This window comes from Gallus gallus, chromosome 9 (assembly GCF_016699485.2).
Source record: "Gallus gallus isolate bGalGal1 chromosome 9, bGalGal1.mat.broiler.GRCg7b, whole genome shotgun sequence".
NCBI lineage: Eukaryota > Metazoa > Chordata > Aves > Galliformes > Phasianidae > Gallus > Gallus gallus.
In genome coordinates this window covers 19,509,651-19,536,760 of record NC_052540.1, presented here as the reverse complement: position 1 = coordinate 19,536,760, position 27,110 = coordinate 19,509,651, and the positions used below count along the sequence as shown (strand labels likewise).

Sequence of the window (27,110 nt, the reverse complement as noted above, 5' to 3'; positions counted from 1 at the left end):
AAAGGGCCAGGGGATGTCCCTTCGGGGGATGCCCCGTTAGAGGAAGACAGTTCAGGGCCGTCTGAGCTGCTCCTGATAGGAGAGGTCAGAGCGCCACCCTGTGGGGACATCGGGTTTACAGGGGAATTTCCTGACATGGTTATGCGGCAGTGCTGAAGGCACCAGCAATTGAACTCACTCAGATTCCAAGTTTGGATAAATTGTAGGGGTTTACTCCTTTGGGTGCCTAGGGAATTTTGCACCAGCCATTCCCCATATTCCTTAGTGCCTGCTTTAACCTTTTTAGTCAAGTAAACAGGTTCAAAGGGCTAACGTGTTCTTGCCAAACCACAGCATCCACATGTGAGTCTTTCACTCCAGGTGATAAGGAAGCTGTACTCACCAGTTCAGCAGATCCCCTGCCCCATCCTAGGATGTTTGGTGGATTCTTGGAAGCCTTGGTCTGATGCATTTTGGAGCATTGAGGCCAGACCTCCAGTGAAATCACCAGTGCACATTTGGTCTCTGTTCTCCCCTCCGTTGCCAGTACCGAGCTGGACTGGACAAAGTTAGTTTAAGGCCTCATCTGGGTCACCCAAAATGGTGATCTAACAAGGTGCCTGGCTGATCAGCACACTGTGCCAGAACCCACACGAAGGTCTCCTTCATTTCAACTTTGCAGTTGTGTGTTTGGCAGTCCGCACGCCCCCAAGCAGAAGCACAAGTTTTTACACACAGCTGTTTACAAAACTCCTCCCATCTGCAGTTTCTGAGTGATTGCTGTTTCCTCTTTGCTGGGCACAGGTGTTATGATGCTGAAGATTTTAGGTTCTGGAGTGCAGTCCCTGCTGCCTTACTTCCATACATGCAGGAGTGAGTTTTGGTATGCTAGCCCTCATTGAGCTCTAGAGGTCACTTTCAGGCCATTTTCCTTCCTTTTGGTTGACACTAGCACATCAGCACATACTTGGCATACCTGCAGTAGGATGTTTACCCTTTCTTGTCCCTCCATCTGCTTTCCACCATGCCAAGTACATCATTACAGCCCGATGCTGATACTGTCTTCCCTGGCCTTGAGGTAAAGGAGCAGCACGCTGCAGCCTCTTCAAAAAGTTCTACATGTGCTGCCCCAAAACTGGGTTCTGTACCTGGTATCCGTGCATTGAGGCGTTTGTTTTAAGCTCATGCCTGCACAGGTGGGTGCTGAGCGGTGACCCCATAAGGCCAGCATACCTTTGGGTCAGGCTATCCCTAACTGTTCTTTAACCACCCATTAACTATTAACTCCGTGTAGATTTATAACATCTCTCAGCGACTACGCACGCCGACCTTACTGCTGACTGAGCCAGCCTTCAGAAACGTAAATCTCTACTTGTGTGTGAGAAGCCCCCTTCCCGCCCCCTCTTACAAGCACCCCCTGGCCGTGGCGAGGCAGCCGCCAAGAGGGGCGTTCCTCACAGCGCCGCCTCCCGCCTTAATGGCGCCAAGGCGACGGCGTGCAGGCGCAGTGGGCCGTACCAAGTGTCGGGGAGGCAGGGCGGCTGGTGGTGGTGTTTCTGCCCCGCCTAACGTGGAGCGGCTTAGCTCCGTCAGAGATCGGGGGTGCCCCCTTGCTGGTAGTGCTTCCTCCTCCTCCCCTGTAGCGGTGGAGCTTTCCACTCCACAGGTGTGCGCTGAGAGGCCCGCCGGAAGAGCCCACGTAGTGCGGGGGGGGGTTGCGCTGGGTACAACGCTGGGCTGCCCACCCTCCTCCCCAGAGCGATCGAGCTGCTGCCGTCTCCCGGAGCAGCTGCTCTGTCCTATTGCAGGGCTGACCTGTACTCCCACCCCGTACCACCCCTCATAGCTCCACGGTGTCCCCCCGTCTTTTCCCGTTCCCCCCGGCCACGACAAGTGGTACCGCCCGCGCTGGGCCGGCGCCGTGCGGCAGGGCGGGCCCGCGGCGCTCTGGAGGCACGGCGGAGCGGAGGGGTTGTGCGGCCGCCTCCGCCCCCCTCGTCCCGCCGCCCTCCCGCCCGCCGCTCTGCGCGGTGCCGCCCGCCGCGGGGGGATGCCGACGCAGCGGGACAGCAGCAGCACCATGGCGGCTCCGGGCGGCGGCGGGGGCGGCCTCGGCGGGGACAGCGCCCACCAGGTCCGCGTGAAAGCCTACTATAAGGGGTGAGTGCCGGCGGGGAGGCCGCTGGAAGCGCTCTCGGGGAACGGAGCGCGGCGGTCGCTTCCCGGGCTGAGGTTTCAGTCAGCGCCGCTTCTCCCAGCGCCGCGTTGAGCTCTGGTTATTCGGTTCCTCGTTGGCGAGGAAAGAGAATGGAGGTGAGGGAGGGCATAGCCTGGCCTCCCCTCCCGCGGATCTGCGCTCGGGTGGAGTCCGAGTACTGCCGCGTCTGCTGCGAGGGCTGCTGGAGCCGCGCGCGGGGGCAGATGGTGGCAGAAGCGCCGTGCTTCGGGCTGACGGCACCCCGCGCCGCGGTAACACCTGGGGCAGCCGCCTGAGAGCGGGGCTGTCCGTGGCTCGTCGGGCCCGTGGGTTCGATGCGAGCTGATCTAACCCGAAAAAAATGTCGGTTGCGTTTTTGGTTTGAGACCCAACTGGAGGCACTCGGCAGCTTCCTTCCAGCTACCTGCGTGGATTACAACAAGAAAAGGCTTATCTGACCGTAATTGCTCTGAATGCAGTATCTCTGGCTTTCTGTAAATATAACATATCTGGCTTCATGGCTTCAAGGAAAGATACAAAAGCCACGCTGAGCATTTAGTATTTGGTAAAGCATTTAGTTTCTGGCCTGTGTCTGCTCTGGGGCTTTTCTTGAGCAAAGTGTTACCGACTGGCACCGTCTGTGGCTCTGAAGGACCTGTGAAACCTGTCAGCACAACTACATGTGAAACTCTCAGATCCTCGCCTTGTGGTCCCATCAATCCCCCATTCCTTGAAGATGTGGCTACCAGCTGATAGGGGGGCTCATGTGGTTGGGCAGTGAACTGAAGTGGAAAGCGCTTTGGATTAAACACGTTTATTTTTCTTCTCCTGGGTCAGTTTTGATCTTGGTCGTTTCTACATGCAGTCATACAAATTCTTTCCTGAGCCCTGAGAAGCTGTGGTGCAGGAGCAGAGATAAAGCAGCTGTGGGAGTGAGCGAGAAAGCTGCTACGCTGGACAGGAATGCTGGTTCGTGGCACTTCAGATATAAGGCAGTGATTTCACAGGCACTGGAATGTTTCTTTTGAGTTTCATCTGCTGATTCTCGGTTAACAGAATTGTTGGTTTGCTTTTAATCGTGACACTGAGTCATATGGGCAGCTGGTTAACAAACAAACAGATAAGCTGAATGCCTTGGCAATTATTTGTTTTGAGATCTAAACAAGTCGTCCTTTGCGCTCCCCTGGGACTGTCAGTCTCATGCCCGCTTCTCAAACCAGCGCTGTCAAGAAGTGGATATCAAAGCAAAGCAGTTGACTTGCACTTGGGAATAGCTGGAGACTGAGGATCTAAGTGCAGATATCAAAGGCGATGTTTACCCTTTCATCAAATAACCTGCATGAAGATGGCAGTCGGTTAGAGGATTTTATGGGAAATATTGTTAATCAGGAAATGTTAATCTCTCTTAATTTTCTTGTAATAGAGGTGTGGAACGCAATGGCCAGGCTCTTGCGTGGCTCAAGCACTGCTCTTGCAGCCCCAGAACACCCTGGGTCTGGCCAGGAGCCTAATTGCTTTTCTCAGCCGAGACAAAAGCTTTCATGAGGAACTCTTTGAAGGGTCTTTGTTTCATTCAGCCGTGCAGTGGTAGTTCTTTATCTTAAATTCATGAAATATGTAAAACCAGGAAGGAAAATTTTCCTAAAACAAACAGAAATGATGGGAATAAGAGGATGGGAATTCCCAGAGACTTGGGAACTAGGTTGAGTTTACCCTGATATTTCCTTCTCTCAGGTAAGCCACGCTTGTTGTAGGGCTAATTGTTTGAAATGCTGAAAATAGTCTCACCTGTTTTAAAGAGTTCCTGTAATCCATGCCCTGGATGTAGCAGGAGTTCCCAGCAGTTCCTAGGAATTTATTATACCTCCTGTTTACATTCTTTTTTTATTGATACAGTGACAAAGTGTAGCAGCCTCAAATGCACAGCATTTACACAGCATCTATTACTCAACCATTTTAGGTCTCTAATATTCTTTTAAGAGCTTAGTTTTTGGCTTATCTCATTTATTGTAGGTGCTTTTTGTCAGTTCAGTACGAGACACTTTTACATCAGGGAAGGGTTGTGTTGTAGTGGGTGAGAGCAAGTAAGAGTGATATGCTACCTATGCATTATGAATCCCATGGGACTAATATCATTGATTAAACATAGATACATATACTCATATCTTGAACCATCTCTCTGTCGTGATTAGATCTGCCAGCTCTTTGCAGTGGCTGGCATAGATTTTGCACAGGTTTAACTGTGTAGGCTGGGACGTAGGTTAGGCTTTTAGTACAGTTAAAGGCATACCAGTCCTTTACCCGCAGTTTGGATTGTTTCAAAGGAGCAATACCCCTGGCAGTCCTCTCAGAATACAGGTCAAATGTGCTGCTTTTCTTAATTTTAGTGTATTTACAGGAGTGGTGAAACTTGTGGACAAAGAAAAGAGTTCCTTTTTATGTAAAATCACAATGTACTTCCACAGGTATTCCCAGAAGACAATTCTTTATGGAATGTTTGATTTTCCACATCCTTGATTTACACTGATCTTTGTTTTGAAAACTTTCGGGTCATTGTCTCAGCTCTATGTCTTCTCTTGCCCCTTGAATGTAAAGTGAATGTAAAGGAGTGTGCTCAGCTTAAAGACCTTCTAAAAACTATTTAGAAGCAGCAATGTTCGCCAGGAGCCTTGCACGAGTTAATTTCAGTGAGCTGCCACTAAGCATAATCAAAAGATTAACCCAGGTGTATGATGAATGTGTGGGTATGTAATTAATACGTGACTGGATATCTATGTATGTTCACAAATGTAATGTGTGATAGCTGTGTTAGGCTCCAGGTAATCAAGCAGCAGCCTCCCACAGAAGCTCGACTTTAGAACTGAGAAGTGAGGTACATGAATTCAATTGCGTTTAACTGTCAGCATTGTATTTTTCCCTTTGTTCTTGTTGCTGAAGGGCTGCTCCTTGTGTGGATGAAAAATAAAAGGCATGAGAAAGAAGCCGTTGGTCGCAGAGGAGACATGGGGAAGGTAGCAGTGAGGCTGGTGGTCTTCTAGAGAGATAGAAAATCCCTACAAAGTTCTAAAGAACACAGTGCTATAATGGGCTAACTAAAGTATCCAGATGTGGAAATGGCTGTCTGGAATCAGATTGCTTTCTAGTTCCTTGTGTGTGTCATGAGGAGGCAAATAAGGATATTGTGCTGCAGAATAGCTTTGGAACAGGCAGGTCTGTTGAACAGAAGCTTACTCACTGATTTTATCAGAATGGAAGGATTTTTTTTCCCTTGTTGTTGTGAAGGAAAACATTTTGTATTGTCTTACACAAGACAGCAGGCTATGGCCCACAGTACATTCCCTTCATTCTTTTACACAGCTTACTAATTTTTGTTTAAGATACCAAATTTGGTTTAATTTTGTATCTTAGGTTCAGTTTGTACAGCTTTTTCCTAATGAAGACATCCCCAGTGTGGTGCTAGGTGTGGGAAGTGTGGAAAACACCATATAATCTGAACAAGTGATAACAGAACCAGTCTGGGAAGGAGGCCTATCCCTGTGAAAAATGCCAGTGCCATCAGTGTAGTTAAAATTGCCAAGTGAGTTTGTGGAAAGACATCATTGTTCACATTCTGCATTGTGTAAAGCCAGCTTCTCATCTCTAGGAAGCGTGCTACTGTTGCTTGCAGACTCTTGTTCATATTTACATCCATCCTTCTGTTTAATGTCGCTGCTGGCCAGAGTTCTGCCACGTGTGTTTGTTCTGCAGGTTTGTGTTCATTCTAACAGCTGAGTGCTTTTCCAGTTGTATTTTGCTGCTCTCTGATGTGTCTTCTATTGATGGTGCTGGAGAGGTACTGTAGAGAGTTTGCTTAACTTCTGAAATAACAAAACTCCCATTTTATTTCTAGGGCAAGTACTTTGCACATGGAGGTAACAACAAGTAGAGAGTGTTTCTTCAGTTTATATCAGCTTTTACTTTAACTATACTGAAAGGCTTTTTGTTCCTAAGTTGTTTGGTACATTTTAATGTTGTGGATATGTGACTTCTGCTGTTCACTGTAGTGTTGATAAATCTGTTGAAGAGGAATGGAATTTTTATCAAATATTTTTTAAACAATAGTTAATATTAAAAAAAACAAAAAACACCACAACTGAGAATCACTTCAGTTTTTGCTCCAGCTTCAGTGATTTCTGCCTGTCAGGGTTATGGTCTATCATCAAACTCCTGTCTGACAGCACCATCTCACAGCCCCTGCTCTGCGTAGCATCCCCTCTCCCACTGCCTGCAGGCTCAATGACAGCACACACTGGGAAAGCTGAAGCATTCAGCTCTGACTTCGTGGTGTCCTTCAGAACTTCCCTTTTTACTTAAGAAATGAATCTGCACAAAAAGATGAATAAGCTGAGGGTTGGTGAACTTTAGCTGAAATTCACTGAAGTTGCTAAGCAGTGCCTTATCTCCTGCCTAAAATGTAGGTCCCTGAAAAACAGGAAATACAGGTTAGGACTTTGCCTCCTAATAGAGCCTTGTGGGTTTTGGTTGATGGCTGTGTGTTGGTAACGTGCTGTTAGATGTGTGGAGTTTGCAGAGCAGCTGTCCTGCTCTCTGGATCTGTGCTCTCTGTGCATTTTCTGGGAGCATCCATGCTCAAGCAGTGGGCTTATGAGCTGTTTGGAGAGTAGTGTTGTAAACAGCCCTGGCTTTTTTCTCTTTCTTTCCACCTTTGCGCTGTACCTCTGACATCCTTTCTTTAAAGGACTGACCCAGAGTCACCTATTCCCCTTGAAGACCCAGCAAATACCAGGGCAGTGGGTCAGCGTGTTATGGTAATGCTTCTAAAGCACCTCTCTGTCTTAATTAAAACAGAAATACCAGTTCTACATAACAGTAAAGCAGTAAACTTTAATTCTAAGTACATGCTTCTGTGTTCACCTTCCCTGTGGTTGTGGGGAAGCATCATCCGTGTCTTTTTAAAGGTGCTTTAAATATTTGCAACTTCTTCCTCTCTGATCTGCTGTTTAATAATCTTTATGGCTGTTTCAAACTATCCACACAATTAGAACTTACTTGGAGCAGATGTATACATTGTTACCAGCAATACATTAGTAATGCCCTTCAAAATTATTGCAGCATTTAATTCTTTGGTGTCCACTGGAATAATGTATTTCATTGCTGCGTGTACTTAAAATCTACAACTCACACAGCTTCAAAGTCATTTGGGGATTTAAATCTTCATTTTTTTTCAGAAGCAGACAATGGGAGGAATAAATGTCAAATAATCAGTAATAAGAATTACTTGGAAATGAATTTCCTGAATGCTGTAGGAAGGAATCTTGATGCTCACGGCTTACTAATATTGCTTAAAGGTTCTCTTTTTAAGGGGCTGTGGCAAGAGGTGGCTTTTATATTAGTGGTGCATGGAAGGCGTTACAGGTGAAGATGAAATGCTGCATATTGCAGCATAGCACAGTTTCTCAAATTTATTTTTCTCCTACTCAGGGACATCATGATAACGTATTTTGAACCTTCCATCTCCTTTGAGGGATTGTGCAGTGAAGTTCGAGACATGTGCTCCTTTGACAACGAGCAGCTTTTCACCATGAAATGGATTGATGAAGAAGGTAAATCGACACTTGCTGCCTGGTTTCCAACAGATTTTTGATCAGTATGGTACTCAGCTTTCTGTCTTTTCTCTCCCTTTCACCATTTTCCTTTCCTTTGCCTTTGTTAGATTAACTGTATGTTTTTAGTAACTCAGACTCCAAAAGTAATGGCTTTCCAATGCCCTTGTAGGTATAGTTTTGTTAGTTCAAATCACTTAAATGTGTAATTCTACTTTTGGTTTTTTGTTGCTGTAGTTTTTTCATAAATCTCAGTGAGTATCAAAATGTGAATTCAGTGCTAGGGTTTACTGGGAAGGAAATGGAAAGTATGCTCACACTTCCCCTTAATCCTGAAGTGTTTGAGAAAGAGTTTGACTAACCCTAAGTGATGCATATTGCACTTTGTCTGAAGTATTGATACTGATTACTGTTTATAGTTGTTCATATAACCAGAAAATGCATTTTGAGTGAACTGACTGTTCCATTAGCAACCTAGAGTTTAATAACATACTACTATTCAAAAAAAAAAAAAACCACTTTTAAAAGAATTAAAAGAGAAAGTACTTCGAAGAAAATACTTGGCTGAATGATGTATAGTAGCTTTTCATAGAAATTTTGGCCCTGAAATCTTGTTAATCTTTAGCACGTCATTTATCCGTGTCATATTTTATATCAGGCGAAAAAAGTTCAGTCCTCTCTCCCTTTTTCCACACTGGGCTGTGTGTATATGTTAGGCATGTTTTGAAAAGCCTACTTGTAGTTCTTATTTTCTTTGTGGAGCTGTGTTCTGAGCATAAGTTTTGAGCCACACCAGGGACATGTAAGTTCTGGAATAGCTGTTGTTATTTTAGCCAGCTAAGTACTTGATGCAATACATAATAGGCAGTGATTTGTCTGCAGTGATTAGTAATTGTATGCAGTGATTAGCATAGATCGTGCTTATAGACCTCTTTCCTTCCCTTGTCACAGATTTCTTATTCAGAATTCGGTGAGTGCCAATTTATTGAGAGCTCAAAGCTAAACGAGGACTCAAGCTGCTTTTGGAAGTGCTGCATGGGCAGTTGTGTTGAGGACTGTGGTCTTGAGAGTCTTGAGCAGGTTTTCTGTTCTGCTCATCACCAGCTTTCCCAAGGCAGATGCAGTAAGGGGAAAGGGGCAATGTTTATAAGCAGACTTCTGTATAGTGGTGCCATTTGTGTTAGATAGGCACTTTGCAATAGGCTGGCTGTTTTCTTTTATCTCAAGGACTTTTCACTGAGAAGAGTCTGGAGACCTATAGTAAGAAGTACATTTGTCTTTAATGAAGCATGTATGTGTATATGGTGGACTGATAATTGTTTACCACACTTCTGGTAGAATAAAGACGAGGTGTGGTATGTAGGCCTTCTTCACTACTTTCTGACTGTATTGCTGTGACTAAACTGCTTAACTGGATTTGCCTGATCTCTGAGGTTTTGGTTTGTCATACTCTAAATGTGCCTTCTGAGTTGTTGCAGGTGTAGAGCATTGTGTTTAACTACTTCTCATAGGGTTTAATGACACAAAGGCAGGTTGATTTCATCTTGAATGCAGTCACTTCAAATAAATGGTCCGGTTCAACTGGAAAATGGAGTGAAGTTGATTTATTTTTAGATTAATTTTGATTTTATCTACATCTGGTCATCTCTTCTTACCTCTGTCTCATGATGTGTACTGTAAGATGGACGCTAGACTGGCATTTGTGTTCAATCTTCTTGGTAGATAAGTCAAAAGTAAACACTTCCCCAACATATTTTATCTGAGTTTACTTTGGATGACTGCGAAATTATTACTAGTCTGGTGTTGTTGAAAGAATGTTTGTAATTCATCATTTTTATACTTAGCCACCGTTAGAAACACCCTGTGAATTAAGATTTCTGTTGTTCCCTGTTAGATTTTAAAGTGAAGTTGTGAATCTGAGGGCAGTGTTAGAAAGATCAGTTGCATGCTTTTGCCATAGTGAGCTAAGTTGTGACGACCAATTTAAAAAAGTGCAAATCGGATTTAATTATGAAGGTTCCTTTCTAGTCCATAAACTTTGTGTGCAATCTGAAGCTCTGCATGTGCTCTTGAAAGCCTCCCTTCCTTCTGTCAAAAAGAAACAAAAAGCTGTTTGCAGAGATGTCAAAAACAAATGAAGAAAAACTGGTTTGTTGATACTCAGTGAGTGTGAATGAATAGGGATGTTCCTTCTCCTCCTTCCACGCTCTCCACTTTGTGTTTACGGAGTGTGTAGGCAGCTGAGTGCCAAGACTGTCTAATGGGACAGGAACGTGTGATATGATGAAAAATGACAGAAACACTACCACGCAGAGGGTATTGCTTTGGTTTGCTACAATAATCATCTTATGAACAACTGCGAGGGAGCTGTTGAACGGCACAGAACTAATTAGACTGAGTTTTGTGATGTTTTCTTCCTTCAGGAGACCCATGTACGGTTTCTTCCCAGCTGGAGTTAGAAGAGGCATTTCGGTTGTATGAACTAAACAAGGATTCAGAACTTCTAATTCATGGTACATTGCAATTTAATATATTACTTCTAATGTTTGTACTTACAGAGAACTGGAATTTTTACCTTGTGTTATCAGTGTCTTTTGCACTATTCTATCTTCCTCAGTTAAAACCTGTTGTGGCAGGCTGTCAAGAGGATGCCAAAGACCATGGGTCACTCTTGTTAGCTGTCAGCACTTGTCAGTGTTCTTTATGGAATTAAGAAAGGAAAAAATACATAAAAACTGGGAAATGATTTCATCTGCTCCTATACGTGTATTTCTGTTTTTTTTTTAATTATGCTTTTTGATCTGTCTTGTCCCCATTTACTTCTGCTTGATGGGCTTCGGAATAAATATGCACCAGGGCTAACTTTCCCAGGTTTTCCTTTCCTACTGCAGCTGCGGCTAAATGCACTGAAAACAAAGAACTAATGTAGGCAAGATCATGCTTGGCTGTTCTGGAACGCTGTAATGTGCTTCACTTACAGTCCAGATTTCCAAATACCAACTGCAGTGATTGGTCACGTGAGAAACCATCATCAGTACTTGTTGTTAGCATCTTCAAATAACTTAGCTTACTCTGCCGTCCAGTTGTATTTCTCACTTGGATCACTGTTATGTCCAGGACAGGGTTTTGTGGCATCTTTTCTTCCTGCTTGCAGTTAGAATGCATTGTAGCAATTTTCTGCGTATGTTGCCTTCTTACACAGCTGTTGTATTCAACCTGAAGAGTTATCTTCTGTCAAAAACAGATTAATAGGAAGCTAATATTTTTCTTGCAGTGTTTCCCTGTGTACCAGAACGGCCTGGCATGCCTTGCCCAGGAGAAGATAGTAAGTAGGCATTTTAGTTTGGGCATACTTAAAATGAGTGATCTCTATTCTAGAAAAAGTTGATACTCTGTTGTTTGATTTCCTGTGCTTATGACTATTAATAATGCAAGTCTCTACAGCTTAAGTATTAAAAAGGAATAGAAAGTTTTGTTAAACTTAAATGTTGTTTGTCATTTCTGAGTCGTTGTTAATAAAGCATTTTTGCATTTCTGTTAACTGTCCATGCGTCTCTGCTTTCCTTGCTTTTGCCTCTTTCATGGCAGTTTTTTATTCTATTCCTGTCTCTGGTAGTTGCCAGATTGCCAGCTGACTGATATGAGCAAAGGCTTATAATCACTTGTAATGAGGTGTCAAATCATCAGTTTCAAACCAACCTTTGGGTAATATCAGGAGTGTTTTCTGAAAACCTTTGTCATGCTAGTAAATGTACTAACCATGAGAGATGATTTTCCATCTGTTTAAAGTAGGCTTCTATGCTGTTGATATTCATCTTATAAAAGATGCTGGGTATGCTATGCATGCACACATCTGTCAGCTTGATATCCAAGTTCTTGACAAATGTCAGTGTGCATGCTTCAACGTTAACTTTGGCAGTAGGAGTAATGCTGCTTTTCTGAAGGGGGGGGGAAAGAAAGGTTCTAGGCTAAATCTGAAATAGCTTTGCAACTTGAGATAGTTTTGCATCCTCTAGTTTTCAATTTTGGTTCCTGACACGCCTGTAATGAAACAAACAAACAGTCAAAAAATGGGGGCAGCTGTGGACCTAAGACACAGGAGGATTTGGGCAAACAACCATAAATCAGGACATGCTCCTGAAATGCAGTTTCTTCCCTCCTTCCCACAGCTCCTCCTTGAATTAGGTAAGGTATGTGCATGTTTTGCAAACAAGTGCTTGTGTTGCTTGGACTGTTTTCCTTCTTTTGACTCACTCTTCCTTTTAACTTTGGAAAGGCAGAATTAACTTTCAAATGGTCAGAGTATTCTGCTTGATGTTTCCTCCAAAATTGGAAAAATAAAGAAAGTACTTTGTGTTTCTGTAAGGTTGCAGGAGTGAAACTTTACTCTGCAAATCACTTTACACAGAAGCATCCATGGGGAAAATACTGTAGTTCTGCATTTATATTTTTAATGGATATAATCATATGTTTTTCCTCTTAGAATCCATTTATCGCCGTGGCGCCCGCCGGTGGCGAAAGCTCTATTGTGCAAATGGTCACACTTTCCAAGCCAAACGATTTAACAGGGTGAGACTTGTTGGGTACTTAAAACCATGTTACAGGGTTGTCTTACTTTTATAATTTTAACGTAATTGCCTTGAAAAAAGCAAAAGGTAGACTTATTCTAATTCTTGTTGACTGTCTGTAGAACTTAGATGTTGGGTAGCTGTAGTTTCAGGAAACTTTATTAATATAAAACCAGGCACTTAAAGTAACAATTGTAATTCACTTTACGGTATACTCTGTAACTATGCTATCTGTTATAGAAATGCTCTAGTGCTCCCTTAAAATCTTCAGAGAAGGCAGACTTAAACACTGGCATGAGATGACTGAACTGAAAGTGCATTTGCAGTTGTTTAAGGCTACTTTGAGTTGCTTATGATGCACAGTTTTCCTTCATGACTTAAACAAAACCTGAGATATTTCTCTTGCATCTGCTTTTGATGACATATAAACGATTACAAATAATGGGCCAATTTTAATAGTTTCAATAAGCAGTAGTGAAAGGCAATTAAGAATCAGGAAAGCTATCTGCTGCTTGTATCTGAAAAATTGAATAAAATAAAAATTGAATAAGCAAGGTTCCTTGACAGCTTCAGTGTTCTCTCCTTCTTCTATAAGCTGTGAATCATGTGCTTAAATAACACTCAAAATTATCTCCATTAAACTTCTTATTCAGAATTATTAACTTTTTTTTTCCTACATAAACAATGGGAAATACTCATTGAACTCTTCCGGGTCAAAGGCTGTCAAGGCACCATCCCACTTGCTTTTGTGGGTGCCCTGTGTTCATGGTACTTTTGAGTTGTGTTATGAGTGTCCTTCAGTGAGTGGTGATCTTCCCATTTCCTGCTAGCTGGTGGTTTAACTGTGCTGCAGCTTTTGCTTTCCTGCCTTTCTCTCTTCAAATCTAAGGACTCCTCTACATAAAGATAATGAGACATAGCAAACTAGCTTGGTCACAGGAGCCTGCTTATTCATCTGTACTGCTTTTGACCTGCAGTTGACTCACGTCTCTCCGGGTCCACGTGCAGCAGAAGAGGCTGACTGTGCCTGCACCTTTCCATGTAAATGTGCTCTTTCTGATAAGCAGTTGCTGCTTATTGTTCATTTGTAATTCTTGGGCTTTCTGTGTTGTATCTGCCTGCTCTATCTTAAAGTTCTGTCACAGACTTTTCTGGTACAGTAGCAACTTAAGTAGGGGTGTCTCTGATCTCCTATCCTGTGTTCTTCAGTAATGAGAGTGTGGCTGAATAGTTTCTGTTATTTAGCTTTGCTTTTAATCAGTTTTATTGATTTATCCATCTAGCGAGCTCACTGTGCCATCTGCAGTGACCGAATATGGGGCCTGGGTCGCCAGGGATACAAATGCATCAATTGCAAACTCCTTGTTCACAAGAAGTGTCACAAACTGGTCAATACTGAATGTGGTCGTCATACACTACAACCAGTAAGTAAAGTTTATCTGAAAAGTTGTCTTTAAAAAGCAATAATAAATAAAATAAAGGAGCTTGTTTCGTACTAATGGCTTTCAAACTATGCTCTGCAAACAATCACAGTAGACGAAGCTTAAAAAGGTTGTCAGTCTTTATGGCTACTGCATTACGTGACAAGAAAATAGCAGAGATGCTTAGCAGAATAACAGTTCAGTACTGAGGTCTTAATTCTTGCATATATTGTCTATTTCTGTGTCAGATGGTGGAAGACAAGGTAAATATGACTTATGTAGTTACGTAGTGTTTATGTGTATGTGTACATGTCATATATTCAGAGTGAAGTACGAGTAAATTCTCTACACATCTGTTAGATCATTACACTACTTTGTTTGGTAGAAAAGGAAGGTGAGGCACAAGAGTTCTGACTTTCTCTCAAGTGTTGCGATCATCTTTAGTTCTCAAGTCCCCAGGAAAAACAGTAGGTAAATACCACTCGTAGTTCAGTGTTAAAAGCAGACAGCTGGAAGTCTTTATTTCATAAATTTATTTGGCTAATAAATTGCTATTTGGCTAATGAAACTGCTGAAGTATGTGCAATTTTCTGTCTCGTTTTGCATCTGATCTACTACCTTCTCTCTGTTGTATGAAGTTTTCTTCAATAGCTTCTAGAAACTTGCCATAGCTTCTGGAAAATAGGTAAAATAAGGACTCCAGTGATTCTTTTTATGCTGTATGGACTAGAGCAGTAATTATGTGGATTCATCTAAAAAAGATTGTTTCTCAGAGATCCTTTATTGTCTCTAAAATGCTTTTCACAGTCTGTTACAAAAAATGTTGTGCACATTTGCAGGAACCAATAATGCCTATGGACCCATCATCAGTGCATCCAGATAACGTAGAATCAGGTAAGAGCAGTACTTCTCTTTGAAGCATGAACATGGGCTTTAAAATGAAACAGAATAACTTTAAGCAAATTACTTAAAAAATTTCGTTTTACTTCTTTTCCTTGGGCAAGAAAAAGAGGACAGGTGCTTTAACTACTAAGGGAGATTTAAGTATAGAAATTCTTATTTCCTGTGTCTTGCAGTTTAACAAACTGTCATAAAGATGAAGAATCTAGGCTGTTACATTTTTTCCATCACTAAGGTGTGTATTTTAAATGTCCTCACTAAACAAACAGAAAAGCCCTAAACATAATTACAGTGGGAAAAAAATTAAAGACTTCCTGATGTTTCAATTTTAGCACAGACAATGATCCGTTAACAGCAACAACAGCAAGTGTTGTTTTGCACAAGATACAGTGTGTCAAGAATGGTCTAAATAGGTTTCCAAATATAATCACACCTTGGTATTAGCCATAATGGTTGTTATCGCAGTATTGCAAAAGGAATTATTTTGGTAGCTTCAAAATAATAACAAAAATACCAGTTTTGAATGCTTATAGTACATTTCTCCTTGATTCAACTTACGAGCGGAAATTTTGAAGAGAAGGAAAATAGCATTGTGTTCCGTGGATCTAATTGTTTTCCTTGCATCTCTAGTGATTCCATATAATCCATCAAGTCATGAGAGCCTAGACCATGTTGGTGAAGAAAAGGAGGTAAAGTATCTTAACTATGCTGATTGTATTCAGAGATCTTCAACTCTGTCACTCTTTATTTTATTGTCTTAGTAATTTAACTTGTCACAAAATGAAAACTGGTACATAGAGCATGTTTGGATTGCTCTCGGTGGTTGCATGTGTGTCTTTCAAGCTCATTTTTTTAAAACTTGGGTTGAGATGTGCTTTGATTTAAAAGTGCTCCAAATTCTTCCAGTGTCATTTATTTTTCAACTGCCATGTTTCTTCTACCTTCCTTTTTCTCTTCTGTTCCTTTTCCTGGCAGTGCAGCTTAAGAGTAGCAAGTGTTCATTGAATCTCTTGTGTATTTATTGTGCTGTTCTGTTTGAACTGCTAACTTTCTTTAAAGAACAACAACTACCGTTGTTAAAACTGACAATGAATTCAGAAGTATCTCTGTCTGTAGGCAATGGGCATAAGAGAAAGTGGCAAAGCTTCTTCCAGTCTGGGTCTTCAGGATTTTGATTTGCTCCGAGTTATAGGAAGAGGCAGTTATGCTAAAGTACTGCTTGTTCGATTGAAGAAAACAGAACGCATTTATGCAATGAAGGTGGTGAAGAAAGAACTCGTCAATGATGATGAGGTAGGCAAGCTTTCTGCTAATAACTCAGCCAACTCTTTTGAACAGCTTTAATGCTTGTTACAAAGGGGAAGCCAGACATCTGAGTCTGCATTGTGAATTAAAACTTATGCATTAAACACTCAGCTACTTGAAAATGCATTACAAGAAGTTCGCAAGACAGATGACTGCTTTTGAGGCCTTCGTTGTCAGATTCATAGTTTACAGCAGTCATCCTGTGCTAGTGGTTTTTGTCAGGAGCCCCATTACTTCAACCAATGTCACTGTTGTAATTGGCACCATCTACAGCGCTACTCATGCAGAAATCACTTAATAAGCTTCTCTTGCCTCCTTATTTTGGACAAGTATTCCTTATTTTTTCTATTATTTTTGCTTGCTGGGCTGGAAAAAGAGGTGGAGTCTACTTTTCATATGCCCACATCTGTGGGGATTTGTTTTTGTCACAAAGGAGAACCTCACAATGTTACTTTATTTGCTCTTTAAATCAGGCGTCCACATTTACAGATTGGTTGTAGTATACACAGTGGTTTGTAGAAGTTTGCTACCTTTTGCAGTCAACTGTTAGACTCCTGTTGCTGCTGAAGGTTTCATTCATGGTTCTTCAGGGTATTCTGTGAAAATTTGACTGTCTGATTTGCTATTCAAGAGCTTTTGCATTTTATTCTAGTTCTGACATTGATTTCACCCACCTTTCTTGCAACTTCTTTACATTCATCAGCACCAGTTTATCCTTATGCTAATTGTCATTAATACTTGCCTTACAGTGTACAACAATACTTACTGATTTTTGCTTTTTTTTAAATAGGATATTGATTGGGTTCAGACAGAGAAACATGTCTTTGAACAGGCTTCAAATCATCCTTTCCTTGTTGGACTGCACTCTTGCTTCCAGACAGAAAGCAGGTAAAGGACATGAGATGATGATGGTCTTTTCTTCAAGAAATATCTCATACTGCTAGGCACATCAGAGGCTTATTTAAATGATTAAGTGTTAGGTAGGTAGTGAAATTCAGTGTGCTGTAAATCACTGTAGCATTTTGTGAACAAAAAGCCATGTTTATCATCTAAGCTTTCAGATTGAAAAAATGTGAAAATATGTGGAATACTGGGTGCTATGATGAGGATGCTGGAAAGGAAGAAAGAAACAACTAGCAGGGAAAAAATTGTGTTTGAGAGTATGAGGTAGAAGACCCAACCTAGAGTGGGAGTGGGAAAAAAAAAGTGTATGTTCCACCATGTACACAGAAACTATATTAATCTATCCATACAACCACATATGTAAAAATAAAAAGTAGTAGCTGAAATGGATTAAGAATGTGGGAATGGTTCCCTTGCTTTCCTTTAGCAATAAACAAGCTACCTAGTGAAACTCTGTGTACTTGGTTTTTAACTTGAGGCGTGTATTCAGAGTTGAAACCAACCATGTTGCCAGAGAGATGGGAGAAGTTAAATTGACATTGCTCAGGAAAGACCTGCAACACTGCAAATATTCAGTCAATAGGAAAATTTTTCAGCCTCGTATACAGTCATTTGTGATACACTCTTGTGTGTTTCAGGTTATTCTTTGTTATAGAGTATGTAAATGGAGGAGATCTGATGTTTCACATGCAGAGACAGAGAAAACTGCCAGAAGAGCATGCCAGGTATGTCTAATTGCAGATTTCTTCCACCAGAACAGTTGGATTTCTGGCACAGTGCAGTAGTGCAGATGATGGTGGAGAGCTGGCAAACCCTTCCCAGATGTGAAGGATTTCAGAAATGTGAAAGTGCATTCTCATTTTAACGCTGCAAGCTGCAGTATCTTTGTTTCAAGAATGAACTTTAATAGGAAGCACTAACAAATTATTAGCATTACACTTCATGACTGCAGTCTGATTCTGATTTTTTTTTTATGGAAAAACTTCTATCAGATTTTTTTACCTGCCTGTTGATATTAATGTGTTTCTTTTAGAACCACCGTGGCCAGCTGTCTAGACAAATGCTGAGTTCTTGTTGCATGTGTTTTGTTTCAGGTTGCGAGGTGAAAGGGTTGATGTCAGTAGGTGTTAATATTATTAAGAAAAAATAAAGTGACTGTGGGTAGAAATGACTGTATGATTATAAACAACTTACCCGTTTCCCTGGTTAAAAATTACAGTGGAATAGATAGGATTCAATTTAAAAAGTATTGTACCACCAAGACTGTTTTTGTGGTCTGCAGTGTTTTTTTGTTTTTTTATTAGTTTGTTTGACTGCTTGAGCAATCAGTATATCTTTCTGTTCTAGATTTTATTCTGCTGAAATCAGCCTTGCATTGAATTATTTACATGAACGAGGAATAATCTACAGAGATTTAAAACTAGATAATGTGCTACTAGATTCTGAAGGACATATTAAACTCACAGATTATGGCATGTGCAAGGTAAGCTGTAGTTTCTTCCTACGTAGTAAAAGCAACAATTACAATTAAGGAATTGACATAAACTAAAAGAAGCAGAGACTCAAAAAGGTGAAACTTCTGAGTGTATCTTTATTCATGTGAACCATTCTACAACATCTCAGTTATTCCCACTTGTATGTTATTGGAGATGTTGTGGAGCTGACTAGCTAAAAGGTTAAAAAAACTGTAGTCAGTGGGTACAAGCCATCCTCACGAGATGTTAGATGCAAACTACTTTTGTGTAGCAAATAATATGTCCCAGCCTGGAATTCAGAGGGATTTTTGTTTTGAGACAATCAGGAGGCAAATAAAAGTCATAGAAAGTATGCGGTGGAAGAAAGTTACGCACAGCTTGTTTTGACAGTGGTGTTGTTTGTTTGTTTAGGAAGGGCTGAGGCCTGGTGATACAACAAGCACGTTCTGTGGAACTCCAAACTATATTGCTCCTGAAATTCTTCGAGGAGAAGATTATGGTAATTTGAACTTTTCACTGCTACCATGTAACTACCGTGTAACTTTCAGCTAATCTGAACTTCTTACTCAGGTTGATTAGTGGTGGAATTCTGTTAGACACGTGATCCATCTATGTATGTGATCTGTGTTCTTCCCTTAAGATTTGTAAATGTTCCACAGTTGTTTCCAACTAAAAAAAAAAAAAAAAAAAAACCAACAACAAACACCAGTAGAGGTAGAAGTGCACATACACTAACTTTACTGAATATTTCTGTCTGGCTTAACAGAATCCTTCTGTCCATCCTTCCTTTCACAAGTTTTATAGAATAAGCAGTCTCAGCCTAGCTGCTGGAATTCTTTCCTTTAGCACTACATAATAGAATAAGGACTGTCCTGCTACTATTAAGAATCACATACTTCCTTCTTGTCCTTTCCCAGATAACATACTATTAGTTAGCAGTGACTAAGCCTGTGTGTAAGCTAAGACTTTGTTAAGGCTATGACATCACCTTTTAAAGTTTTTGCGTTTCCTCATTGTACAGAATTTCCTCCTATCATGCATATAACAAACTATGTAATGTCTATTTACAGCTGTTACCTCTCTTTAATTGGTAGTCCATAGAAAACTAGATAATCGGACTCTCAATACTTAATTTTTTAAAACTAATTCTTCTTTAAACATTTTTAGGACTAAAGCAAGACTTGTTTTTATTTCTGCTCTAAAAATTCTTTATCAGTGTTTTCTCTTGTGAATTCCAGGCTTCAGTGTAGACTGGTGGGCACTTGGTGTACTTATGTTTGAAATGATGGCAGGCAGGTCACCATTTGATATAGTTGGAAGTTCTGACAATCCTGATCAGAACACAGAAGACTATCTTTTTCAAGGTAAGTGCCTTGAGTGTTCATGTACTTCAGTACTTTGTTTCTGCTTCCCTTTAATCTAAGTTTAAAGATGTGAAAGCTGATATAAAAACTGGTTTCTTGCAGTAATTTTGGAAAAGCAGATCCGGATTCCCCGATCCCTTTCTGTTAAAGCAGCAGGTGTTCTAAAGAGTTTCCTTAATAAGGTAAGAAGGTTGTGGACTAATTGATGTATAGCAGATCTACCTTAACTGCTGTGCATAGAAAAAGGGTACAAAGGGTGTAATCCTGTAACATTTTAAGGGGGTGGGAAACTTATTTAAAATATTCGTTTTCGAATCTGAAGCTTTAGATTATTACTATGGGGTTGGAAGTAAATTTCAAACTAAAAGATTTAGAAATGTTCTAAATAATTTCTTTACCTTGGAAAACTGAACAAGTTTAGCAGATTACCTGGGTACCTAAATATGTTTATATTGTTTGTAGCTTATTTGTGATAGTATGGCATCTATAAACAACCAGAGAAGCTCTTTCCCTTGTATAAGGGACTTGTCAGAGCTGTCCTCTTGAAGTTGACTCATTTCCTTCTTTCTGCTTCTACCGAGAGCATAGTGTTACAGCCTCCTAGTGGAGAGAAGTGTTATAATCTTTCAGCTGTATTTATCAGTAGCTTGCAGTTAGTCTCAAATCAACGTGGCATAGGCAAGCTGCCTGTTGAGGGGGAAGAATCAAATTCACTTGCTTTGAAACGTTTAAACCCATTTGAATAAAAATAAATAAAGATGGGGTGGTTGTTTATATATTATTCAAGTTTGTACTTCTGTATATTCATGTCTGTTCCTAAAGTGAATTGGAACATTTTATGAAATAACACTAACTTTGTTCTTCAATGCACCTTGTAACAGAACTCATAACAATTCGTAACTTCTCACAGAATTCACAACATTGCTTTTATTCATGTGTAGGCCATGGCACTCATTTAGAAATATTTTCTCACACAGGATCCAAAGGAGCGGTTAGGCTGCCACCCCCAGACAGGATTTGCAGATATCCAGGGACATCCATTTTTTCGCAATGTTGATTGGGATCTGGTATGTCAATGCCTGTTGGACTCTTCTTTGTGTACAGCAGTGACGTGACCACTTTTGATTGTGAGAGATGCCACAAAACTTCAAAAAACCTTAAGCTCCTAATTGGCATACCACAGTTGTAATACAGAACCTCTAATTCTTACCTATGATGAGTACAGTAGAGTATTTTAGAAAGCATACGGAATGAATTTGAGAGTAACTTCTCGCCTTGTTTAAAAATAATTCTGTAGGTTGTAACTCATTCTTGATATCACTAAGTGCGTTTATTCTTAGATGGAGCAAAAGCAAGTGGTGCCTCCATTCAAACCAAATATATCTGGAGAATTTGGTCTGGATAACTTTGATTCCCAGTTCACCAATGAACCTGTGCAGCTCACTCCAGATGATGAGTAAGTAATGCAGAAATTGAGATGTTTTGATAAGTCAGTGAAGGAGTCAGATAAAGCCATCAGTTGGCTTGTATTCATAGTACACAGAGTCTGTTGTCTCCTCCTTGTAGGCTTGGTATGGATGGGTTAAATGTAGTGCTATGGCACAAAGTAAAATAAAAACATCTGTGATCAGTGGGAAAGAATTCTAGTTTGGAGAAGGATGAATAAGTGTTATTTTACAAATTTTAGTGGTCTCACTTGCAAGGAATGAACGTGTGAAGGAAAAGACCTGTTTTTGACATGCAGTTTATTTCTGTATTGTGCTAAGAGGTGATATTTCTGGAATGTTGGATTAGATTGGATTTGTCTTGGATACTCTGGACGAGAAAAGGTGCTTTGTTTGGGTATTTTTAATTATTAGTGATCGAGTGAGTTTATCCTGACTGAAAAGCCTTGATATAATGCTTGATGATGTTTTGGTTTTGGCAGTGGGTTTTGTGGTACCTTGCTTGCTGAGTGTCCTGATTTGGGATTGTATAGGAAGTGCCTTTCTGTCCTGACTGAACCACTGCCATATGTGACCTTTAGGTTTTGTATTGGGTTCTGTGTAATGTGCATGTTAATTTGTAAGCAGAAACAGTAAGTATTAAGTGTTACCTATGCACCTTAGGTAGGTCTGAAATCCAACTTCCTTCTTTATCCCTGTGTTAGTGCATAATATGTAAGTAATAGTTAGGGAACTTAGTAATGCACGAGCAGTATCACATCCCAGTGTTTTCAGTTCCTTGTAAAAACTGGATGTTTTGGAAAAGCTTTAGAAGTGTTTTGTGGGAGAACTCCTACTTGTGAGCTGCGAAATTGGTGCTACTCAGAGGTGGTGTATTTGCTACTGTTACAGGGCCTAGAAGAAAACAGTATCAACTGTAAGGAAAGGGAGGCGCAAAAGAGAGAAGGGAATGTTTTCAATTGTGGTCTATTGTACAGGTCTCAATGTTAAAATAAACTGTCAGCTGATACTACTGACTTTGAATTTTGCTAAACTAACAACTGTTTTTAATCTTAATAGCGATATTGTGAAGAAGATTGACCAGTCTGAATTTGAAGGCTTTGAATACATAAATCCTCTTTTGATGTCAGCTGAGGAATGCGTCTGAATTCTCCATTTCTGGACTGTGCCAGTTGTTACTCTGCTTTTTCTGCTTGGATAAAGATCTCTTCATTTGGATGCACTAGCATAAAATGAGTAACTAATCATCATACCATTGCCACCGAGTGTGAATTACTCACATTTTCTTCTTGTATCAATTAACGCCTGGGGCAGTTATGCTGAACCTTGGACTGCCAGAATATATAAAATGTAAATTTTCAAGAAGTCTTGCCAAACTTGAAGTTGGTCTCTGGGGTTCCTGAGTGAACAATGGGATCTGGCTGTATAACCTGCCAATACAGCCTTCTGATAAAGGAAAGTTGTTTTACTACTTTGAGAATACAAATTGCATCAGAGGACATAATGAAATATCACTAAAGGAATTCTACTATTCCAGAGAGACAAGTAAGATCTCATGACTTGTAGTTTTAAATCTAAATATGATTTCCTTGTTCTCCTTAGATATAGAAGTTACAGCTATATTATTACCCTTCAGATTTAAGTGACAGTGAGGAAAGCAGAATAGGTCAAGAATTGGCTATTCTCATAAGGTAAGTTGATCCATCCTAAAGGTAGTGTTTAACTCAGTATTAGAGTCAGACTTCACTCTGAAATGACACGGGGAAGTGTACACAGTCTGATACAGAGTGCCTTTCTGAGCCTGTCCCTTTCAGTGAGGGCTGTGCATGGTATAAGTGGAATTCAGTGAATACTTTTAAAAATTAAAATCTGCAGAGTGCAATTTAGCAGGAATGGGCAGCTAAAACTGACGAATGTTAGGATCTCATACTATTATTTATTACTTTTACAACTTCTGTTCTTACTGTATCAGAACTGCATACGTTACAGCTGTGGCCTACGTAAGGGCATTGTTTTACCATTTTTTCTTTTATTATTATTATTATTAAATCTTACTGCCATACTGATGGAAATGCATTCCACGTTGCCAGTGGAAAAAGCACATCTAGAAAAAAAATAGGTGCTGTCCGCAATGACTCCCTTAATTTTTTCATTTATAAGTAGTAATTTGTAGTAGCAAACAAACCTTTAGTGTTGGTAGTAGACTCAAAGCTAATAGTAAAGCAATTAGAATAAACAGAACTGTTCAAACTGGGACTTTCAGGAGGTGTGATTATTACATTTCATGTTAGCAAACAGTGTAATATACAGCACAGCTAACTCTTATTTTTAATATTTGGGAGATAGCTTTGAATGTCTTAGGCTGAAGAAATGCCAAATGTACCACTTCTTAATGTTTATTTTTGGGGAAAAGGGATTAAAAGACATTGAAGAAAAGAATCTGTATTTATATAAATAAGAGATGTAAGGCAACTTAGTGTTACTTAAAGCAGATTTAAGTGTCTGTGAACACAAGTTAGCAAACCTTATCTGAAGCTTTTAGTAAGCTTTCTGTTTAGTCAGTGTCCCTGTGAAAATCCTTGTGTGGTAAAACGGTAAATTCGTAGCATGACTCTTCCAGTGTATGTTTTTCTCACTTTATATGTTAGCTTCAAGGGGAGAGACTGCACAAGCACAGTAGTTCATGGTGTGGTATTTAGTATGTACTTTTCTTTGCATCATGAGTAGGAACCAAAATACTGGGCTGAATTTTTAAAACTGGGAACTAATTGGAGGGACCTCCATTCCAGGGAAGCATTAAACTTCTGCACTGTTAAAAGTTGGGTTCTCTTGGCTTCAAGTTGTACACTTTCCAAGGTAAAATATCAGAGTAAATCTACTTTTAAAGAGCAGCTAATAACTTCAACACTGTTATTTCATGTGAAATGAAACTGCTTGCAGCCAGTTATAAATTTAAGTGTTTGACACTCATGTGACTAGTTGGAACTTAATTGGTAGTAAATTTGAAGTTACTTAAAGCAAGCAAGAAAAGCCTTCTCTGTACAGTTCCTTAATTTCATGTACAATATCAAGCAAAATAGCTTTACGTAGGGAAGGGCATTTCTGCTGTTGATCACAGAAGAGCACTGTCTTTTGTGCTCAAAGCAAAACTTTTTATAGATGATGTCACAGAAAATATACTTTTTCTATTTACGCATCTAACTATTGCCACTGAGATAAATATCTTTAATGACTGTAAGTCCATTGTTAAACTTTAATTTTCTCCTAAGTGCCATGAAATTAAGTTATTTTTCATTGTGGAGTGTAATAGCAACTTCCATAAGTATTCAGAAGGGATATGGCATGTAAACAGTTGGGTAGGCTTTGAATTTTGAAGAAAGTGTCTGCATCAGAAGTGTGATGTATTTATGTGGAGCTGACCCTTTTGTATGTGAGTTAGATTCTTATGGGTGCTCTGCTCGTTCATATTGTCTCTACTACTTTCTTGTTTCGTATGGAATATAGTCTTGAACATTGTTGTGTAATCATTCTCTTTATTTGTGCACAATTTTTACTTTAAATAAAACATTTGTATTAGGATGCTGTGTATATTAATCTCAAAAAACAAAAAAAAAAACCCTAGTACAAAACACTGGGATTTGTTTGGTATCTTCATATGACCCTTAAGCATCCAGGGAGGGAGTACAACAACAACCTTCACAAAAACAATTTAAAATGCAATTCCAGCATGTTTAACTGAGGATATCTTTCAGTTGGAGCTCCTGTGCTATCCCTGCAGCTGCTGGGAATTTGTGGTTTGCAGCAGTTCTCTCATCCATTGCATTTACTTTGCACAGTTTCTTTTGTTTCTTTCATGACTCCCCCCATCATGCTCTCTCAGGACTCCAACTGGAGGGCCGGGGTACTTAACCTCATACCCTGTTACAGATGCAGGATTTTAATATATCTGTATTTTAAGATCTGTGTATCCGTATTTTAAAAGACATTTCCTCTTGCAGTCTGGCTTGTTATTAACAGTATGTATCAGCAGTCCTAGACAAGTGCTACAGATGGTTGCATATCTTAAATGCTTGACCTCCCCCCACGCACGCTTCTTGTTTCTGTTCAATTTGGTGGCCAACTGCTCTCTGCTCAGTCTGAGCAATTGTTTATGTTAAAGATGCTCTATAAAAGAAGTTAGGAGCTTGCACCATCTCTGTGTCCTTGGAAAATGCAAAATATACATCCTGACTTCATAAGTGACATAGTAAGCAGTTTAAGCAAGAAATGTAGCTGAAATTATTATGGTGTTTTCCTGAAAAGAGGGATTTGGGGGTTGGAGGCTCTTTCAAAAGAAGGGAATTTCACCACATCTTGTATTTTTCTTGAACTGTTCAGTTAGTGAGTTTCAGTGTTTTTTTTGTTCTTTTCTACTTGTGATGCAGTTGTTGAAAGGATTTATCTGCACTTAGAAATACAGATTAATATGTCTCACTCTTCTTCCTAGTGTGTGAGTGGAAGAGGTATCAAACCAAGAGGCAGCCAAGAGTGGCCTGCACAACCTAAAGGTATATGTGAGAGGAGACCAGGGATAGTTTTTTGGGGGCTTTCTTTTTTTAAAACATACTTAGCAAAGGTGCTGTTTGTGAGTTACGTTTTAAGACTGCCTTAAAAGTTAATTTTGTAAGTTTCCAAGTAATTTGACAATTCAGAAGGGAAATCATAGCATAGGAGGGATCCTGCTTTTTTATTGCAGTTTGTTACACAAGGGTCTGTAATGCAGGTTTCAGTTACGCAGTACCTTTTGGAACTGCTTTGCTTGGTCTGCTGTAAAAGTGGTAGGTGGAGTTAACAGCTTTTGGACCATCTTCTACCTACAAACTTTGGCTTGTATTGCCTAATTACTGTAGCTCTATAGCAGCATTATTATTACAGCACAGTGGTTACCACAGTGGTTTGCAGCTTGAAATGGAAAATGAGCAGAACTTTTTAAAACACAAATTAAATAACGATACTGAATTCGTAAGCTTCCATGACATCAGTAGGACTAATAGAAGATGTAATATCCACCTACGTATGTTGCTGCCTTTACATCCATAGATCGTTCTAGCTATGATGTTATAAGTCTTGCATGTCCATTTGAAATGGAAATATGATGTAGCATATCTCAGTGATTGGCATTTGCAGATAATTTCTATGATCAGACCCTAAATTCTAGAGCCTAGAGAAGACAGGAACATCCAGAATGTCTGAACAATTGCAGCTGGTCCGTGAAACTGGTAGATTTTCCTGTTATTTGTGCTATATTGTTGTATCCCTTCAGCTTGTATATGCTTTGTGAATAAGTGCAGGGGATAGGAGGAAATGTTCTTCACAGACATGCTTACTTTTCCACCCACCCTCAAACATTTTATTGCAGAAGAAAAAAAAAGAATTGAACAGAACTTAAAGACAATTGAAAGCAAACAGAAATGCACGTTTGCATTTTCTCTGCCAAGGTGGAATGACCAGTGTTTATCAATGACTGCGTGCTGCTAAATTAGTTCAGGTGCAGTCAGATTCAGAGATGAGCCAGGAGCAGGTTTATGGTCCAACGTCATGAAATTGCCTTAGAAGCACAAACCTTACTTGCAGTGCATCTCAAGTGGCTGGAAAGTGCAGAGGCATCAGTCCTGATGGTCTCCCAGTTCACGTAACTCACATAATGCACAGAGGGTGGTGGTTTGAGATGTAAAGGGTTCAGCTGTGGTTCTGCTGCTTCAAATGAGTTACGCAGACTAACTCCGGCAAAAGGATCTAGAAAGCAGTAGGGTAAATGTAAGTAAGGAAAAATGCACTTGCCATAATGGTAATAGCTATTATGATAAATGCTCCCTAAGGAAGGGCTGAGTCAATCTTTAGTGATTTACAATAAAAACACAGAAATAAAATGAGGATGGAAGAGGCCAAATAGTAGGGTATTAAAGGGAAG

At 40.2% G+C, this 27,110-nt stretch overlaps 1 protein-coding gene and 1 long non-coding RNA gene across 4 annotated transcripts in view; one reads left to right on the top strand and one right to left on the bottom strand.

Annotated features, from left to right (window-relative positions):
- The first annotated feature begins 1,920 nt into the window (after positions 1–1,920).
- On the top strand, positions 1,921–24,739 carry PRKCI (protein kinase C iota). Of its 3 annotated transcripts, none has more exons than XM_046898438.1 (18): positions 1,921–2,113; positions 7,658–7,779; positions 10,203–10,292; positions 11,054–11,104; positions 12,263–12,348; positions 13,631–13,771; positions 14,608–14,662; positions 15,299–15,357; positions 15,785–15,961; positions 16,764–16,861; positions 17,515–17,601; positions 18,224–18,359; positions 18,763–18,850; positions 19,590–19,715; positions 19,818–19,897; positions 20,693–20,782; positions 21,056–21,171; positions 22,220–24,739. In XM_046898438.1, exons 2-18 carry the CDS (start codon positions 7,665–7,667, stop codon positions 22,305–22,307), a joined length of 1,683 nt encoding a protein of 560 aa, XP_046754394.1. In that variant the 5' UTR covers positions 1,921–2,113; positions 7,658–7,664; the 3' UTR covers positions 22,308–24,739. The 3 variants fall into 3 exon arrangements, with proteins under 3 accessions (XP_046754394.1, NP_001384352.1, NP_001026490.2); NM_001397423.1 differs by having other exon boundaries at positions 1,921–2,139; NM_001031319.2 differs by lacking the exon at positions 12,263–12,348 and having other exon boundaries at positions 1,921–2,139.
- LOC121111521 overlaps positions 23,357–27,110 on the bottom strand; it is a 5,778-nt gene continuing 2,024 nt past the window's right edge. Inside the window, exon 2 of the long non-coding RNA XR_005862463.2 lies at positions 23,357–26,935. This is a non-coding gene — a long non-coding RNA (uncharacterized LOC121111521). The remainder of the gene's footprint in view (positions 26,936–27,110) is intronic.